General features: G+C 34.7%; 1 protein-coding gene across 2 annotated transcripts in view; it reads left to right on the top strand.

Moving 5' to 3' along the window:
• Window positions 1-19,889, top strand: part of anos1 (anosmin 1) — an 86,967-nt gene that overhangs the window by 32,251 nt on the left and 34,827 nt on the right. For both annotated transcript variants that reach the window (XM_077216459.1, XM_077216460.1), the window contains exons 3-6: window positions 3,937-3,999; window positions 4,756-4,978; window positions 16,047-16,231; window positions 17,420-17,549. In XM_077216459.1, coding sequence (XP_077072574.1) covers window positions 3,937-3,999; window positions 4,756-4,978; window positions 16,047-16,231; window positions 17,420-17,549 — 601 coding nt within the window. The remainder of the gene's footprint in view (window positions 1-3,936; window positions 4,000-4,755; window positions 4,979-16,046; window positions 16,232-17,419; window positions 17,550-19,889) is intronic.

Raw genomic sequence — 19,889 nt, 5'->3', positions numbered from 1 at the left:
TGTGTGTGTGTGTGTGTGTGTGTGTGTGTGTGTGTGTGTGTGCACTGGTTTATCCTTCATGTAAGAGCCGGGACTGGTTTGATGTTTTGCATTTTAATATGACTTTTTCTCTCTATTTTGACTTGTGAGATATAAACTTGCAATTCAATTCAATTCAATTCACATTTATTTGTACAGCGCGTTTCACGATACACATCATTTCAAAGCAGCTTTACAGAAAATGCACGAGTCCGCATTACAGTTTACAGCGATCTGTTATCAGAGGAAACTGTCTCAGTTATGTATTTCAGAAATGTACATTTACAAAATCACAGTGAGCTAAAAATTTATTAATTTAAACAATTTATTAATTTAATGCAGAAACAATGAGCTCATTGAAGTAATGAACACTTGTTTGTTAACAAATGATTATGACATTTAGAAAAATGTATAATTTTGATTCAGAGTTTGTGTCATTTCCTTCATGTACCAGCATGAAAAAGTCAGAAGTTTGCGCTGATTTTTAGTCCGTGTTGTAAAGCATGAGGAGATTGAAGTTGAAGACTCTTTGTGTTGGCACTGCTGGTGTGGTTTGGGAATGAGTTTGTGTGTGTGTGTGTGTGTGTGTGATATGTTAAGCATCTGGGACTTGGACACAGTTGAGGAGTGTATTGGGTTCCTGGATGATTGAGTGATTTACGCTCATGCTTCTGTTAGACACTGTTGATCATCCATCTTCATCTGAAGTCATATTATTATTTTAAATATATTTGTGTTATCCAAAGCATTATCAATGCCTACTTTTTAAATTATTTTTCTATATTTTTTATTAGTTATTTAATTATTAGTAAGTTTTTTGTTTTTTTTTTATTTTGAAATTATTTGTTTAATTTATTATATTTCTAATTAATTATTAGTGTTTTATTTTGATTGCATTCATTATTTGTTTAATTTAATTTATGGAAGTAAAATAATGCCAGATGTTTTTGAAACAAAAAGCCTGTTGAATTGCACTACTTTAAAAAAATATGCGTTGCATTTTTTGTATTTTAATGCATTGTATTTTTAGGGTTTACATTTTTATGGGCTGAAATTTAGCATGGTTGAGTATTTAAGCTGTGAATATTTAAATTCAAAACATTTCAAACACATTTTCATTAGTAAAATTTCAATAATCCATATTCACCTTTCTTATTTCACTTCCAAAATATTCAAACTGATTAAAAATACAACCTATAATATTCAACAGGCGGTTTTCGGTCCATTTTATTTCGCTTTGCAAATTCACTTCCTCAAATTCAGTGGTTCAAATTCGACAGCAAATTCAACGTTGACGTCCAGGAACTGCAGGAAAAGCAGTAGATTGCCGAGCATAATCTCCATCTGCTGTTAGTCCACCTCACCAGCAGGGGGCGCAAGCACGTGTTGTGGACGAACACCAGAGCAACAGTTAGAGCAAGCCATTCATTCATAAAAACTCATTTACAACAATGTAAGTGTATCTGTGATTATTATGTCTTATGTGAAATTCAGTGTCTTCATGATTACTTTTCCTGTGTAGCCTACATGCATCTCTACCGTGAACGAGATTATAATGTTATTCCCCCGATGCGGATGTATACAGATCCAATGTTACATTTGAGTTTGACATATCTATTGGTTGTTTAGTTGCCTCGACCTTATATTGCGGTGATTGTGCTACATGCAGTAGCTACTAGGGTTTCCCTCAATACGTCAGGATTCCTCTGCTGGACATATGAAACGCTTAACGTAGCTTAATGGACCAATACAGTGATATAAAAGACCAAACTCGCAGGCAAACAGAAGGATTCAGAATATGAACTTAACGTGCAAAGTTTAAAGCTGAGCGTTTCTCAGTGATACTGGCATTAGGTTGATTTTGGACATTCGCACATTTAGGGACCGTCTCTAAAGTTACATACAACATTGGTATAAACGTTTCTAACTTCAATAGCATTTGAAGAGAACGACTTGCAGTCATAAAACCAGCTGTAAAGTGTTCATGTAGGTGATGTCAGGCATAATGCGCAAGTTATTCAAATAAATTGAAGTTTGCTACTGAAGTTAGAAACGTTTAGGCCTATAGGACTACCAATGTTAATTTAGAGACGGTCCCTAAATGTGCGAATGTCAAGCCAATTTTACATTTAATTATTTAGCAGACGCTTTTATCCAAAGCGACTTAAGTTGCAGTTAAACTAACAATATAGGACAACAATATGAAAGTGCTATGACCCTTCCCAGATTAATCATGTATGTAGGCATACTTCCCCAATAAGGTGCGAGTTTGGTCTTTTACATCACTGTATTAGTCCATTAAGCTACGTTAAGCGTTTTGTCCTGACGGAAGGGGAATCCTTGAGTATGATGAGGTATTGAGGGAAACCGATTATAATCCGTTCATGGTAGAAAAAGTTGATAACATGTAAGGCTACATAGGGAAAGTAACAATGAAGTTAATGAATGAAACATAAAAACAGCTTTTTCGCCTTTATCATCTTTTCACATATATACCGACGCAGATAATCATCACAAAAAACTTAATGCATGCTCAATTGTTGTAAATGAGTTTTATGAATGAATGGCTTGCTCTAACTGTTGCTCTGGTGTTCGTCCACAACACTCGCTTGCGCCCCCTGCTGGTGAGGTGGACTAACAGCAGATGGAGATTATGATCGGTAATCTACTGCTTTTCCTGCAGTTCCTGGACGTCAACGTTGAATTTGCTGTCGAATTTGAACCACTGAATTTGAGGAAGTGAATTTGCAAAGCGAAATAAAATGGACCGAAAACCGCCTGTTGAATATTATAGGTTGTATTTTTAATCAGTTTGAATATTTTGGAAGTGAAATATGAAAGGTGAATATGGATTATTGAAATTTTACTAATGAAAATGTGTTTGAAATGTTTTGAATTTAAATATTCACAGCTTAAATATTCAACCATGCTAAATTTCAGCCCATAAAAATGTAAACCCTAAAAATACAATGCATTAAAATAAAAGCAGGGTTAATGCAATGCATATTTTTTTAAAGTAGAACATTTCAACAGGCTTTTTGTTTCAAAAACATTTGGCATTATTGTACTTCCATATTAATTTTTTTAATTTATTAAGTAGTAAGTGTTTTATTTTGATTTCTTTTCATTTTAAAAATAATTTATTTTAATAAAGCACTTTTTATGATTTAATGAATCTTTAGTAACCGTTTTATTTCTTTTTATTTTAGATTTTATTTCTTTTTATTTATTTATAATTAATTTTTAATGATTTAAAAATAATGTAAAAAATATTTAAAAAATAATTAAAAAATAATTAAAAATATTTAAAAAATAATTAAAAAAATAATTTAAAAATAATTTAAAAATAATTTAAAAATAATTTAAAAATAATTTAAAAATATTTTAGAATTATTTATATTATTCATTTTATATTTTATAAATGATTAGAATGTTTTTTATTGTAAATGTATCTGTTTAATTGACTTTTTAACATTTTATTATTAGTAAGTGTTTTGTTTTGATTTCTATTTGTTTTTACATTTATATATTCAAATTTTGCATTTTTATAATGTAATTAACCATTAGAAAGTTTTTTCATTATTATTTGTTCATTTTTTGTTTTTGTAATTTAATTCTTTGAAAGTGCTTTATTTTGTTTTTTTAATTGTTTGATTCGTTTTTATTTTTATGAATTAATTTATATAATAGTGTTTTATTTTGATTGTTTTTATTTCAAATGTATTTTTTTTGTTGCTTTTTTTAATTGAATTAGTTATCAGCTGCAGTGTTTCATCAACTCACAAACAACCCTGCAGTTCCAAGTCTAAAAATGCCTGGTCTGCGTAAAACATGAAGCATCTGGTTCACGTTTCTGATTTTCCTTCTTTTCCCGTTTCTTCGGGATGTGCTAATCTCTTCTTTGCTTTTCTCTTCCAGTGTCTGGAGCCTTGCAGGGCATCATGGGACCTGAAGGAGAACCAGTGTCAGGACTTGTGTGAGGTACGAGACGAGATGTTTCCCCAGCGCTAAACTTTTGCTCTTTTAATTATTGTTTAAAGGGGTCCTATAATGCCCTTTTCCCAATATGTAAAATAAGTCTCTGATGTCCCCAGAGTGTGTGTGTGAAGTTTTAGCTCCAAACCCCCCACAGATATTTTTATATCATGTTAAAAGTGTCCCTTTTTGAGGGTGAGCAAAAACGTGTCGTTTTTGTGTGTGTCCCTTTAAATACAAATGAGCCGCTGCTCCCGGCGCAGAGGGCGGAGCTTCAAGAACTCGTGTGTGTGTGTGTGTGTGTGTGTGTGTTAGCAGCTCTGATTACCTCACACAGACACACACTGAACATTTCAAAAACTTTTAGTCTTCTCTTTTATGTTCAAACCGGAGTCAGACAAAGATGGAGAGACTCAAGAAGTGAAGAACATGTAGAATACAACATTTCTGAATGGTTAGTTAATATATTTATGAAGCTGATGTGTCATTTATTAGCATATTCTGTCATGATAATCTATAAATGGCGTTCCCGGGGGCGGGGTTTATGCAAATTTAAGGGTTAGTGATGTCACTAACCTATGATGAAGCTCATTGTAGTTCCTACCAGCTGTTTGTTGTCGTCCTTAAAAAGTGATTTCTGTAAAAGAAAATATCTCCCTTTGCTTTGAACTTTGCGTCGTAACATTACACACTAACTAAAGTTAGAAAAGTGAAATCATAATGAACGCCCCTTTAATCCTGTTGCTCTGCTTCTGATTTCAGACTCAGTTCCCGAAGAAGCACTACGAGTGTCTGAGAAGCTGCGAGTTCTTGCGTTCGGTGGAGTCGCAGAAGCAGGGCGAGTGTCCGGCACCGGATCGAGCTAGTGGATTCGCAGCGGCTTGTGTCGAGAGCTGTGAAGAAGACAACGAGTGCTCGACGATAAAGAGATGCTGTCCCAATGGATGCGGACACACATGCCAGATCCCCAAGAACGTCTATAGAGGTACACACTCTTTCTCAGCACTAGTACAGAAGTAAAATAGTGGCAAATGTTTTTGAAACAGAAAAAGCTTGTTGAATTGCACTAATTGAAAAAAACATGCATTGCATTAACCTTGCTTGCATTTTAAAGGGATAGTTCACCAAAAAGTGAAACATTATTCGCCCTCAAGTCATCCTAGGTGTATATGACATTCTTCTTTCAGACGAATACAATCAGAGTTATATTAAAAAATGTCCTGACTCTTTCGAGATTTATAATGGCAGTGAATGTCTCTTTATGTTTTGAAGTCCATAAAAGTGCATCTATCCATGATAAAAGTGCATCTATCCATCATAAAAGTGCATCTATCCATCATAAAAGTGCATCTATCCATCATAAAAGTGCATTTATCCATCATAAAAGTGCATCTATCCATCATAAAAGTGCATCTGTTCATCATAAAAGTGCATCTGTTCATCATAAAAGTGCATTTATCCATCATAAAAGTGCATTTATCCATCATAAAAGTGCATCTATCCATCATAAAATGCATCTATCCATCATAAAAGTGCATTTATCCATCATAAAAGTGCATTTATCCATCATAAAAGTGCATCTATCCATCATAAAAGTGCATCTGTCCATCATAAAAGTGCATCTGTTCATCATAAAAGTGCATCTATCCATCATAAAAGTGCATCTATCCATCATAAAAGTGCATCTGTTCATCATAAAAGTGCATCTGTTCATCATAAAAGTGCATCTATCCATCATAAAAGTGCATCTATCCATCATAAAAGTGCATCTATCCATCATAAAAGTGCATCTATCCATCATAAAAGTGCATTTATCTATCATAAAAGTGCATCTATCCATCATAAAAGTGCATTTATCCATCATAAAAGTGCATCTATCCATCATAAAAGTGCATCTATCCATCATAAAAGTGCATTTATCCATCATAAAAGTGCATCTATCCATCATAAAAGTGCATTTATCCATCATAAAAGTGCATCTATCCATCATAAAAGTGCATCTATCCATGATAAAAGAAAAGTACATCTATCCATCATGTAAGATAAATATCCATATTTAACACTTTATCGAGTAAAATAACTAGCTTACGGCAGACAGCCCTAATAATACAATGCATTAAAATGCAAGCACGGTTAATGCAATGCATATTTTTTTTCAATTAGTGCAATTCAATAAGCTTTTTTTGTTTTGCCAAAACATTTGCCATTATTTTACTTCCATACACCATCATCAACCCAAGTTTGTGGCTTAATGTCTTAGTTCACCCATGCATTTTATCATTTATTCACCCTCATGTTGTTAAAAACCTGTGGAATAAGTGGAAAAATGTCTTGTTTGTTTTGTCCACACATTGTAAGTCATTGTCATTTTGGACCCCATTGACTTTCATAGCATGGACAAAAATCAGAAGTCATACAGATTTGCATATTGTCATGACCGTTATCCGTCTGAATAGTTTACTTTATAATTGTGATTCTTATGTTATAATAAGGCAGACATTAGAGAGATAATAATTAGGATAATTAAGATTTTTTTTAATGTTTTTGAAAGAAGTCTCCTCTTCACCAAGGCTGCATTTACATGATCGAAGATACAGTAATTCTGAAATATTATTACCATGTTAAACAGCTGTTTTCAATGTGAATATATTGTCATATTTAATTTATCCATTGCAAAGCTACATTTTTGGCATTTTATATATAGATATATTTATTAATAATGTTACAGAAGATTGTATTTCAAATGCTGTTCTTTTGAACTTTCTATTAATCAAAGAAGACTGTATTACAATTTCCACAAAAATTTTAATCAGCAAAAACATTTTCAACATTAATAATAAGAGCTATTATTGATAATTGAGCACCAATAATAATAGTTGAGCATCAAATCATCATATTATAGTGATTTCTGAAGGATCATGTGACACTGAAGACTGGAGTAATGATGCTGAAAATTCAGCTTTGATCACAGGAATAAATTACACTTTAATATATATTCACATAGAAAACAGATGTTTTACATCCTAATAATATTTCAAATTTTTTACTGTATTTTTTATCATACTTAAACAATAAGCTGAAACGTGACCTCTGAAAACAGGCAAAGGAAGCTTTACGGTTTGTCTTGCACGATTGTTATTAATGTCAGATTTACTGGTTCCCCCTCATTTGCAGAAAGTCATAAAGCCTTTTATTGAAATCCAAACCCAATCAGCCTGATCCTCCGGTGTCAGAAGCGTGATTATTTCTGTGTGTGTTGCTCTGGTGAAGATGCTGGAAACCATTAACAGACTCGATTGAGCGTTGAGTGTTTCTCGTGTTCTCGATCGCTCTCAGATGTTCCTCCGGTGCGACTGTAACCCTGCGAGTCTCTCGGCTTCAGAAACATATTAACACTGATTATTACACGGCTCTGTCGAATACTTGAATCTGATTGGTCAATCGCACCATCCAGCGTTATATTATTCCCCGATAACAACAGCAGAGAACAGAAACACAGGCTCATCCGGGTCACTGAAGTGATACACTCACTAGCAACAGGTTTTCTTTGTGGAAGTTTTGCTCTTGGTGAGTTAATAAAATATTAAAACTCAAGTCAAATCAATATTTTGTGTAGAGTTATTTAATTATGCCATCCAGTATCATGGACTCGCTCTCTCTTGTTTCATACAAACGCAGCGGCGGCCATTTTGTGACTATTGTTTTGTTCACTGTTGGATTATAAGACACAAAAGGGTATGATTTGAAAATAGTTTAATCTGAAATCAATATCTCTTATATCCATAATTATTTATGTGTTGAAATTCTGTGTAATAAGTGGGATAATGTACATCCAGCCGGTAGTTATCTCAGAATAAACCCCCTTCAGGTGTCTGTCTGTGTGTGTGTGTGTGTGTGTGTGTGTGTGTGTGTGTGATCTCAGAATAAACCCCCTTCAGGTGTCTGTGTGTGTGTGTGTGTGTGTGTGTGTGTGTGTGATCTCAGAATAAACCCCCTTCAGGTGTCTGTCTGTGTGTGTGTGTGTGTGTGTGTGTGTGTGTGTGTGTGTGTGTGTGTGTGTGTGTGTGATCTCAGAATAAACCCCCTTCAGGTGTCTGTGTGTGTGTGTGTGTGTGTGTGTGATCTCAGAATAAACCCCCTTCAGGTGTCGTGTGTGTGTGTGTGTGTGTGTGTGTGTGTGTGTGTGTGAGTGTGTGTGTTAGTGGTTGAACGACTTCAGCTTTTTTGAAGTCGACTTTTATGACATCAAAGTCGAGTCGACGTCGACTAATCGATGCCGTCATTCATAAAAACACAAGAGATGGGACTGCTTTGCAACATGCCACAATTTGCAATTAATTAACAGAACATTATAGATGCTGACAGGCAGCTAATAATGGAGCCGTTTACACCTGGTCACTTCATGCGTTTTTACTGATCTGATTTATCAAAACGATTCCATTTACACCTAGTCACATAAATATGTTTTCGCAAAACGGATATAAACCCGATCTTCAAACAATCTTCAAACAACGCTCAAATTTACCGGAGTTCACGTCACCGAAAGCAACAGTAATGAGCTGCATTTTATTGATCATCAGCTCATTTCAAAATCAAAGACCGCAATAAGAGAGTTAACGCACTGGTAAGATCATTTTGTTTGTTTACTTTTATCGAAGATGATTGTGCGTTAAGAGTCTGCGACTTACTTTCACTTTGATTTGCGATAGTTTGCACGTTGGCCTGAGGAATAGATGCTCAGCTGCGGTGATACGTGTTGCCATAGCTTCGTCATATAATAAATATAACATGACATAGGCTAACACGCTCTCACACGTTTATTTTTAGCATTGTTGGGAGAAGTCCAATATACATATGTGGTTTCAACAACCAGATGCATTTACACGTGTCCAGTTTCGTTTGTTAAGCGGCCCAGACCTCCTCCTGAAGGGGTTTGAGCGATCGGATTTAAATCCGTCTCGAATGCGTTTCGGACGGCATTTACACCTGGTCTTTTCATGATCGGATAGCTATCAGATCACAGAAACACATGAAGTGGCTAGGTGTAAACAGACCGCTGTTTACATCATCATTTAGGATGAAAAGAATAAAGAAAAGAAAAAAAGCTATAAATTTGTTAGTGATGCGCAGATCCAAGCAATACAAAATAATATTCAAATTAATTGTGGTTGAATTAGAGATACATCATTAATATGTTTAAATAAATGTATGAAAAAAATAATGTTTTAATGATTTTAATAAAGAGACTCTCATTTCCCTGTAAAACAGTGAGCGTGCGTCATGCTTTTACTTTCGTTTTCAAGAATATCTAGTGTTAGGTTAGTAAAGTATGTACCACACTTGATGTAGGCTACCAATGCTGCTTTCTTGCAGCAATGACCCTCTGGGCTCTTCATCTGTTGTCGTCTGCAACGCGGTCATGTTAGTATTAAAATTAGCTCTATCATAGTGTCACATGATCAACGCGACTAGTCGACGTCAAGCTTAAAGCGTCACGGCATTGCATTAAGGTCGACTAGTCGACTAATCGACTAGTCGGTTCAACCCCTAGTGTGTGTGTGTTTGTGATCTCAGAATAAACCCCCTTCAGGTGTGTGTGTTTGTGTTTAGGAGTGGTGATGGCGCAGTGGATAATGAGAGACCCGGGTTCGAATCCACTGTGAGACACCAATGTGTCCCTGAGCAAGACACTTATCCCCTAGTTGCTCCAGAGGCGCGCGACCTCTGAAATATAGCAATTGTAAGTCGCTTTGGATAAAAGCGTCAGATAAATCTTGGTCTATAACCAAGATGGCGCCGCAGATGGCTACCAGCAGATGGCTGGAGCTCTCCATACCCAAGGCCAAGTACCAGTGGGTGTGAGTGTGATCTCAAACCCCTTCAGGCTGATGAAGGCCTGATCCTGATCACCATGTCGGGTTTATTCTGAGATAACAACCGGCTGGATCTAAATTATCCCTTACTTAAACTGATATACTATTTCAGCTACTTCTTCTTCTTCTCCTTCTGAGACCAAAATTATCAGATACTGCGGTCCAAACCGTTCCAGCTGTGACCCTCAGACTCGCATTGAAGGGATGAAAATGTTCAAACTTAAACTCTTGCTGAGTGTTTAACCTCCATCTGTTAACAACATGCTAATCATGTTAAATCAAAAGTGCATCGATCCACGATAAAAGTGCATCTATCCATCATAAAAGTGCATCTATCCATCATAAAAGTGCATCTGTTCATGATAAAAGTGCATCTGTCCATCATAAAAGTGCATCTGTCCATCATAAAAGTGCATCTATCCATCATAAAAGTGCATCTATCCATCATAAAAGTGCATCTACCCATCATAAAAGTGCATCTATCCATCATAAAAGTGCATCTATCCATCATAAAAGTGCATCGATCCATCATAAAAGTGCATCTATCATGATAAAAGTGCATCTATCCATGATAAAAGTGCATCTATCCATCATAAAAGTGCATCTATCCATCATAAAAGTGCATCTATCCATCATAAAAGAGCATCTATCCATCATAAAAGTGCATCTATCCATCATAAAAGTGCATCTATCCATCATAAAAGAGCATCTATCCATCAGAAAAGTGCATCTATCATGATAAAAGTGCATCTATCCGTCATAAAAGTGCATCTGTCCATCATAAAAGTGCATCTATTCATCATAAAAGTGCATCTGTCCATCATAAAAGAGCATCTATCATGATAAAAGTGCATCTGTCCATCATAAAAGTGCATCTGTCCATCATAAAAGTGCATCTATCATCATAAAAGTGCATCTATCCATCATAAAAGAGCATCTATCCATCTTAAAAGTGCCTCTATCCATCATAAAAGTGCATCTATTCATCATCAAAGTGCATCTGTCCATCATAAAAGAGCATCTATCCATCATAAAAGTGCATCTATTCATCATAAAAGAGCATCTATCCATCATAAAAGTGCATCTATCCATCATAAAAGTGCATCTATCATGATAAAAGTGCATCTGTCCATCATAAAAGTGCATCTATCATCATAAAAGTGCATCTGTCCATCATAAAAGTGCATCTATCCATCATAAAAGAGCATCTATCCATCAGAAAAGTGCATCTATCATGATAAAAGTGCATCTGTCCATCATAAAAGTGCATCTATCATCATAAAAGAGCATCTATCCATCATAAAAGAGCATCTATCCATCATAAAAGTGCATCTTTTCATCATAAAAGTGCATCTATCCATCATAAAAGTGCATCTATTCATCATAAAAGTGCATCTGTCCATCATAAAAGTGCATCTATTCATCATAAAAGTGCATCTATTCATCATAAAAGTGCATCTATCCATCATAAAAGTGCATCTGTCCATCATAAAAGAGCATCTATCCATCATAAAAGAGCATCTATCCATCATAAAAGAGCATCTATCCATCATAAAAGTGCATCTATCCATCATAAAAGAGCATCTATCCATCATAAAAGTGCATCTATCCATCATAAAAGTGTATCAATCCATCATAAAAGAGCATCTATCCATCATAAAAGAGCATCTATCCATCATAAAAGTGCATCTATCCATCATAAAAGAGCATCTATCCATCATAAAAGAGCATCTATCCATCATAAAAGAGCATCTATCCATCATAAAAGTGCATCTATCCATCATAAAAGAGCATCTATCCATCATAAAAGAGCATCTATCCATCATAAAAGTGCATCTTTCCATCATAAAAGTGCATCTATTCATCATAAAAGTGCATCTATCCATCATAAAAGTGCATCTATCCATCATAAAAGTGCATCATAAAAGAGCATCTATTCATCATAAAAGTGCATCTATCCATCATAAAAGTGCATCATTAAAGAGCATCTATTCATCATAAAAGTGCATCTATCCATCATAAAAGAGCATCTATCCATCATAAAAGTGCATCTATCCATCATAAAGTGCATCCATCCATCATAAAGTGCATCTGTCCATCATAAAAGTGCATCTATCCATCATAAAAGTGCATCATAAAAGAGCATCTATCCATCATAAAAGTGCATCATAAAAGAGCATCTATCCATCATAAAAGAGCATCTATTCATCATAAAAGTGCATCTATTCATCATAAAAGTGCATCTGTCCATCATAAAAGTGCATCTATCCATCATAAAAGAGCATCTTTTCATCATAAAAGTGCATCTATTCATCATAAAAGTGCATCTGTCCATCATAAAAGTGCATCTATCCATCATAAAAGTGCATCTGTCCATCATAAAAGTGCATCTATTCATCATAAAAGTGCATCTATTCATCATAAAAGTGCATCTATTCATCATAAAAGTGCATCATAAAAGTGCATCTATTCATCATAAAAGTGCATCTGTCCATCATAAAAGAGCATCATAAAAGAGCATCTATCCATCATAAAAGTGCATCATAAAAGAGCATCTATCCATCATAAAAGTGCATCTATTCATCATAAAAGTGCATCTATTCATCATAAAAGTGCATCTATTCATCATAAAAGTGCATCTATCCATCATAAAAGTGCATCTATCCATCATAAAAGTGCATCTATTCATCATAAAAGTGCATCTATTCATCATAAAAGTGCATCTATCCATCATAAAAGTGCATCTATTCATCATAAAAGTGCATCATAAAAGTGCATCTATTCATCATAAAAGTGCATCTGTCCATCATAAAAGAGCATCTATCCATCATAAAAGAGCATCTATTCATCATAAAAGTGCATCTATCCATCATAAAAGAGCATCTATCCATCATAAAAGTGCATCTATTCATCATAAAAGTGCATCTATCCATCATAAAAGTGCATCTATCCATCATAAAAGTGCATCTGTCCATCATAAAAGTGCATCTATCCATCATAAAAGTGCATCTATCCATCATAAAAGTGCATCTATCCATCATAAAAGAGCATCTATCCATCATAAAAGTGCATCTATCCATCATAAAAGTGCATCATAAAAGAGCATCTATCCATCATAAAAGTGCATCTATCCATCATAAAAGTGCATCATAAAAGAGCATCTATCCATCATAAAAGTGCATCTATTCATCATAAAAGTGCATCTATCCATGATAAAAGTGCATCTATCCATCATAAAAGTGCATCTATCCATCATAAAAGTGCATCTATCCATGATAAAAGTGCATCTATCCAGTGTAAAGAGAGAGTGTGTGTACGCATGGTTGCCAGATTGCAATGATTAAAAAAAGCGCAGCAGAAAAAGCACAATTTTAACAGAAAAGTTCTGATTGGTGGGTTTAAAATCTTCACATCCGGCTCTTCTTTGGTTTTAGGCATGGGAAAATTGGTTGTTGACGAACATTCTTCGTCAAAGATTTTGTTAATCACTTTGGATAAAAGAGTTTGCCAAATACATATGTAGGCTAAATCTACATATATGCATAAATATAGTGTTTCATGTGGAGTTTCATTGGCGCTTTTATTTTCGGCTCCACAAACTTTTATCATTGCATTCAAGATCTGCATTTCTTTAGTTCATGCATCCCCTGGGAATAGATTCAGGAATGAAGCTTCTGCGTGTGTGTTTGGAAGAACGACGTGCACCTGTGGAGGTTTCATGTGTGGTTACGGGTGAATCTCAGTCGGAGCGAGTGTAGGAGTGTGTAGGAGTGTGTGTGAGGAGCGGTTAGTCTGTGGATTTGGGATCTGACGACACACACATGTGCTGTAGTTGTAAAACCGCAGCTCAATCCAGTACAGATGCTGTTCAGCTTCTTCAACATCACTGATCCAGGCTTTCAGGCCTTCAGCTTCTTCATCCACGGTGGAAAAGTTCATCATGTTGTATTTCTCCATCCTGAGTTTAATGCAGTCAACATGTTGAGGACAACATTTATTAAGATTATCCTCTTCCAGTGATATTTTATTGAGATACTATTATATTAAAATTTTAATTAACATTCTGAATTATTTTTATTTTTTATTTTCTTGTTTTATTTTAATTTTAGTTAGTTTTAGTATTTTTTGTTAGTTTTAACTTTTTATAGTATTTTTTAAAAATTGATATATTTTTTTAAATGGCTATTTAATTAATTATAATAACCCTGAAAAGTGAAATAACACATAAAATCAAATATAAATATTACTGATACTATTATAGTTTTTATGTTTTCAAATTTAAGAATATATATATATATATATATATATATATATATATATATTAAAATGTATTTATAGTCTTTATTAGTTTTATTCAGTTTTAGTACATCAAGTTAAACTAAAAGAAAAATGTATGTGTATATATATATATATATATATATATATATATATATATAATTTTTTTTGCTTTATATATATATATTTTATGTCAGTTAAAGTTTATTTTATTTCAAGTAATAAAAATATTTTTCGTGGTTTTAGTTTTATATCCTATTATATCCTATTATAACTATATAACTATTATATACTTTATTGAAAGTAATAAATGCATTAAGATATAAATATTACATGGTATTTTGATATTCTTTTATGTTTTATTTTTTCGTTTTAATTTTAGTTAGTTTTAGTCATTTTTGTTAGTTTTTGCTTTTATAGTATTTTTTTAAAGGTCTACATAGTTCATTATAACCATGAAAATTTAAATAACATAAACTATAAATATTACTAATACTATTATAGTTTTTATTTACATTGAATTATTTTTTTAAATATCTGTATAGTTTTATTCATTTTATTTAAGTTTTAGTTGTTTTAGTACATTGTTAAACTAAAAGAAAATGAGAAATGTTTGTTTGCCAACTTGATGAAATGAAATAAATTCAAAGTAAGATTAAATTAAGTTTTTCTTATATTTTTTTTTAGTTTTAGTTAACGGTTATATATCCCTGAAAAGTGAAATAATAAATAAAATAAAATATCAAATATTAGATGAATAAAGATAAGTAAGCTTAAATTGCTAACTGGTAATACATGAAAACTAAAGCCAAAAATGAATCCTAATTTGTCATATTTAAAAAGAAACTAATAAAAATGACAAAAAAATAAACTAATATTGAATTTTTATTCATTTATTTTCTTGAAGTACCACTTGAAATGCGTTTGATGGGTTTAGTTGTAGTGAACTCTAATAACCCAGTCCTGTGGGCGATAAAGACGCTGAGCTGATTGATGGAGTGTGTGTAAGATCTTCCTCGTTCTTCATCACAGCTGTAACCAATCGAGCAGAGACACTGAGCAGAACATTTGCTGCTCTCTCAAAGCTTTGTACTTTATAAATCTTTCATTTATTACACATGGAAGACTTTCTAATGTCTTTGAGGTTTAAAGTCTCCAGCAGATGGGAGGTTCGGTGTCGTTATATCATAATTTTATCATGAGATATTTTGCATATTCAATTAAACAATTTAGTAATTTAAAGAATTTATATAATTTAAATAATTTAGTAATTTAAAGAATCATGTGATAATGTCTTTTTTTGGCTAATCCAGTGAATGAAATACATTACAAATAAAATATTGGATTATTTTCTCTTTTTATTTGGACACAAATCAAAAGATTCGATTAAATATACGGTCAAATCAAGAATTATTCAGACACCCGATATTATTTTTGATATTTTTTTACTAGTGTGTGCAGGACACTATAGTTCATTTATGTAAGTGAGGAGAGCAAAATAAATTAAACTGTGACATTCATACAGACATTTAAAAATTCTTCATATAGTGACTACATGTAAAATTTATAAAAAAAATAATAACTAATGCACCTATTTACACCACAGACTGAACAACATGAAGCATTGCTTGGTGATTGTTTGAGCTAAACTGGTATTATCTAATTGTGTAGTTACATTTAACAGCTGACAGATATTCAACATAATTCATGTGTGATAGTCTAGATGGACAAAACCAGTGAGTTCTGCTCATATTTTATTACCATTCTCTAAACTAATGCGAATAAACTGTGATAATGTGAGAAAGGTGTATGAATAGATTTTGCTTTGACCATATGTGCACATTTTACAGAAATATGCATGTTGTTATTCAGTGTTATTGCAGTGTGTGTTGTTGGCTCTCGCAGGATCTCCTCTGAAGCCGCGGAAGGATCTGGTGTTTTGGGAGCATCCGTCGGGAAAACTGGAGGTTCGCTGGTCGTCGCGGTTCAACGTCTCGGTAGAACCGGTGCTTTACGTGTTGCAGCGGCGCTGGAACTTCGGGATCCATCCCAGCGAAGACGACGCCACCCAGTGGATGGATGTGGCACAGGTTTGTCCTTTCACCACTAACACACAGTCACGCAACCAGGGCTTTTCCATAGACGGGATGGGGGGGATGAGTTGGGGGGGGGGGGGGGGGGGGTGTGTGTGATGGGGGTGTGGGATGGGGGGGGTGTGATGGGGGTGTGGGATGGGATGGGGGGGTGTGATGGGGGTGTGGGATGGGGGGGATGGTAGGGGGGGATGGTAGGGGGGGATGGGATGGGGGGGGGGGGGGGGGGGGCGAATGATTAAAGGACAATTCCGGCCAAAAATGAACCTAGGGCTAAATAACACATGGGTCGAGCGTTCTCTGGGATGCGTTGTCATGATAATCGAATGTACCCCGGTTTAACGTTATTTTTAGTTTAACCACAGATTAGCTTATAACGCTAGTGTACGGGGCATCGAATAAGTACGAATAAAAATCGCTAGTTAATACCATTAACAAGGCTCAAAATAGCCCCACACTAACACGCTAGCATAATGAGGGTCTCCACCTGCAAACAGAAGCATTGAGAACTTTGTAAGTGTACAGACAGTTTAATAAGAAGATACTTTATAAAGACAGTACACTAGGAGCCATCTTTGGAAAACAGTCTCGACCAGTCGAACCACGAACGCCTTGCTGGTCGATAGTCACAGTTCAGCTTACGTAGCGCGGCGTTCGTGGTTCCACTGGTCGAGACTGTTTTCCAAAGATGGCTCCTGTCTATATACGTGAAGTGAACATTAGCGCAACACTGAGTTAACTCTCTGCTCCTCATGGTGCTTCTCAGGCGCTGCGGGCAAATCCCTCCGCCCAAGTAGCAGTGCTTCGCCTTCTGAGAATATAGTTCCCAGTATGTATACGGTCAAAAGATGCCTGTGTCTCATATGACTATGCTAGCTGGAGCTATGCTAGCTGGAGCCATTTACTTCCAGTCTTTGTGCTAAGCTAGGCTATTGGTTGGAGCGTCAGACAGAGTTACAGCATGCACAGAGATATGTATGGACTTGAATATGGACGGTGAATAAGCTAAAGTCCCAAAAAGGCGGCGTGTTCCTTTAAGACGGAAACACTGAGATAGAAAATATTTTTAAACAAAAGCATGTTTCTCTTTTAAGCTCTTTCATGTTTCAAAATAGCTCAGATTCCACACTCGTGTCCGTGACCCCGTGACCTCCGTTCGTGACCTTTAACCCTCTGTGCCCTCAGGTTGCTGAAGAGCGGGTCGTGTTGAGCGACGTGAGGCCGATCAGGTGGTACCAGTTTCGTGTGGCGTCGGTCAATGTTCACGGCACTCGCGGGTTCACGGCTCCCAGCAAACACTTCCGATCTTCCCGAGGTGAGTCTTCCCGGGTGGCCTCGGACAGCTGCAATCCCACGGGATTTACGGAGCCGGCAGGTCTTTCATCTTCTCCTCGAACAGCCCGTTTTAGATGAGAGTTTTTCAACAGTCGCTCACAGAGCCTCCATTTACGCCTGATTTAGAAGAGCTTAAATAAGCCAAATAAAGTGTCCTTTTTATTTGATTAAATATATATATATATCTTTTTTTTGCATGGGCATTCAAATTAATTTCTCCAGTGATTCTATAGAAAAAATTATAATTTACATCCAAAATCAGTTCATAAATGCGTTTTATTAGACGAGTGAAAAGACTGCCTTGTAGAAATACCTCATAAAAGACTTTATTAAAGGAATATTTCGAGAGTTTTACGACAGAGCTGCCAGTCGCTCACAGAGCCTCCATTTTAGGCCTGATTTAGAAGAGCTTAAATAAGCCAAATAAGTGTCCTAAAATTTTTTTTTTATATATATATATACGTGTCCTTTTTATTTGCTTGCATGGGCGTTAAAATTCACTTTTCCCGTGATTCTATACACTCTAAAAAATGCTGTGTTGTTTTAACCCAATTTTGGGTCAAATATAAACAAACCCAAACATTGGGTTAAAAATGTAATTTGAAAAATTTAACCCAATGGCTGAGTTTGTCCATATTTGATCCATTCCTTTAATAACTGACTCCTGTTGCTCTGAGTTTCTGTAACTCCGCTCTTACTGTACATAAATGTTGTGGCTGTGAGACTGCACTGTTTATTTGATCAAAAATACAGTTAAAATTGTGAAATATTATTACAATTTAAATCAGCTGTTTTCGATGTAAATGTATAGTAAAATGTAATTTATTCCTGTGATCAAAGCTGAATTTTCAGCATCATTACTCTGTGTGTTCATTCTTGTAAACATTTATTTCGCAAATTGCAACTTTGTTAATTCTGTCGTTATTTCTCATACGGAGGGGTCGTTTCTTGTTATTTAAACATCATCTGGTGTGTGTGTGGTCTCACAGGATCATAATCCATCCGTGTTTATTCCAGTCGTAATCACATGAACGCACATCACACCGTAATTATGACTTACAGCAGGATTTGAGGACCTTGCCTTCTTATATACAGTTTAACATCTTCAGTTAGTGCTTTATACTGTCATTCGTGATGATGATTTATTAATGTATTTTTTATTCAGGCAGCGGGTACTGTAGAAATAATGAGTTATTCGAATCACATTCAGTCGGATCTGCTCAAAGAAAACTCGCCGTTTTTAAACTTGTATTGAGTGACAGATAAATGCACCTCTTCAAATATACATATGTATTATTATAATATTAAATAAAAAATATAATTAGATAAAATAAAATATTTAACAGCCAAATTATTTCATTACCATAAAGACAACATATATAATTTGTGTATATTATAATATATAATTATGATATATATTATAATAATATAATTATAATATCATAAAAAATTGATACAATTATATTATAATAATATTAAAAAAAATAAAACATACCATTTCATGAAACCATATCATGATTTCATTTCACATTAAATTGTAGTGTTGTTATTGCCAACTAGAACTATTAAAAATATTTTTTTGTAATTTGAAATAAAAATTAAATATAAATATTAGATGGAAATATTTACAATTTATTAAATATTAGATACACACATATATATATATATATATATATATATATATATATATATATAAACTTAAATAAATATTAATATTAGATTATTAAACTTAAATTTTATTAAATATTACAATTAAAAAAAAAATGTTTTGTCACTGACAACTAAAAGTCCTAGAATTCTCAAGTGCAAAACCTGCAGTTGAGTGTGTGTGTGCTGTCTTCCATCTAACAGAGCTGTGTGTGTGTGTGTGTGTGTGTGTGTGTGCTGTCTTCCATCTAACAGAGCTGTGTGTGTGTGTGTGTGTGTGTGTGAGTGTGTGTGTGTGTGTGTGCTGTCTTCCATCTAACAGAGCTGTGTGTGTGTGTGTGTGTGCTGTCTTCCATCTAACAGAGCTGTGTGTGTGTGTGTGTGTGTGTGTGTGTGTGTGTGTGTGCTGTCTTCCATCTAACAGAGCTGTGTGTGTGTGTGTGTGTTGTGTGTGTGTTGTTTTCCATCTAACAGAGCTGTGTGTGTATGTGTGTGTGTGTGTGCTGTCTTCCATCTAACAGAGCTGTGTGTGTGTGTGTGTGTGTGTGTGTGTGTGTGTGTGTGTGTGTGTGTGTGTGTGTGTGCTGTCTTCCATCTAACAGAGCTGTATGTGTGTGTGTGTGTGTGTGTGTGTTGTTTTCCATCTAACAGAGCTGTGTGTGTGTGTGTGTGT

Source organism: Siphateles boraxobius, unplaced genomic scaffold (genome assembly GCF_051911475.1).
Source record: "Siphateles boraxobius isolate OS27281-9 unplaced genomic scaffold, OSU_SipBor_1 7, whole genome shotgun sequence".
Lineage (NCBI taxonomy): Eukaryota > Metazoa > Chordata > Actinopteri > Cypriniformes > Leuciscidae > Siphateles > Siphateles boraxobius.
This window is presented reverse-complemented; position numbering and strand designations above follow the sequence as displayed.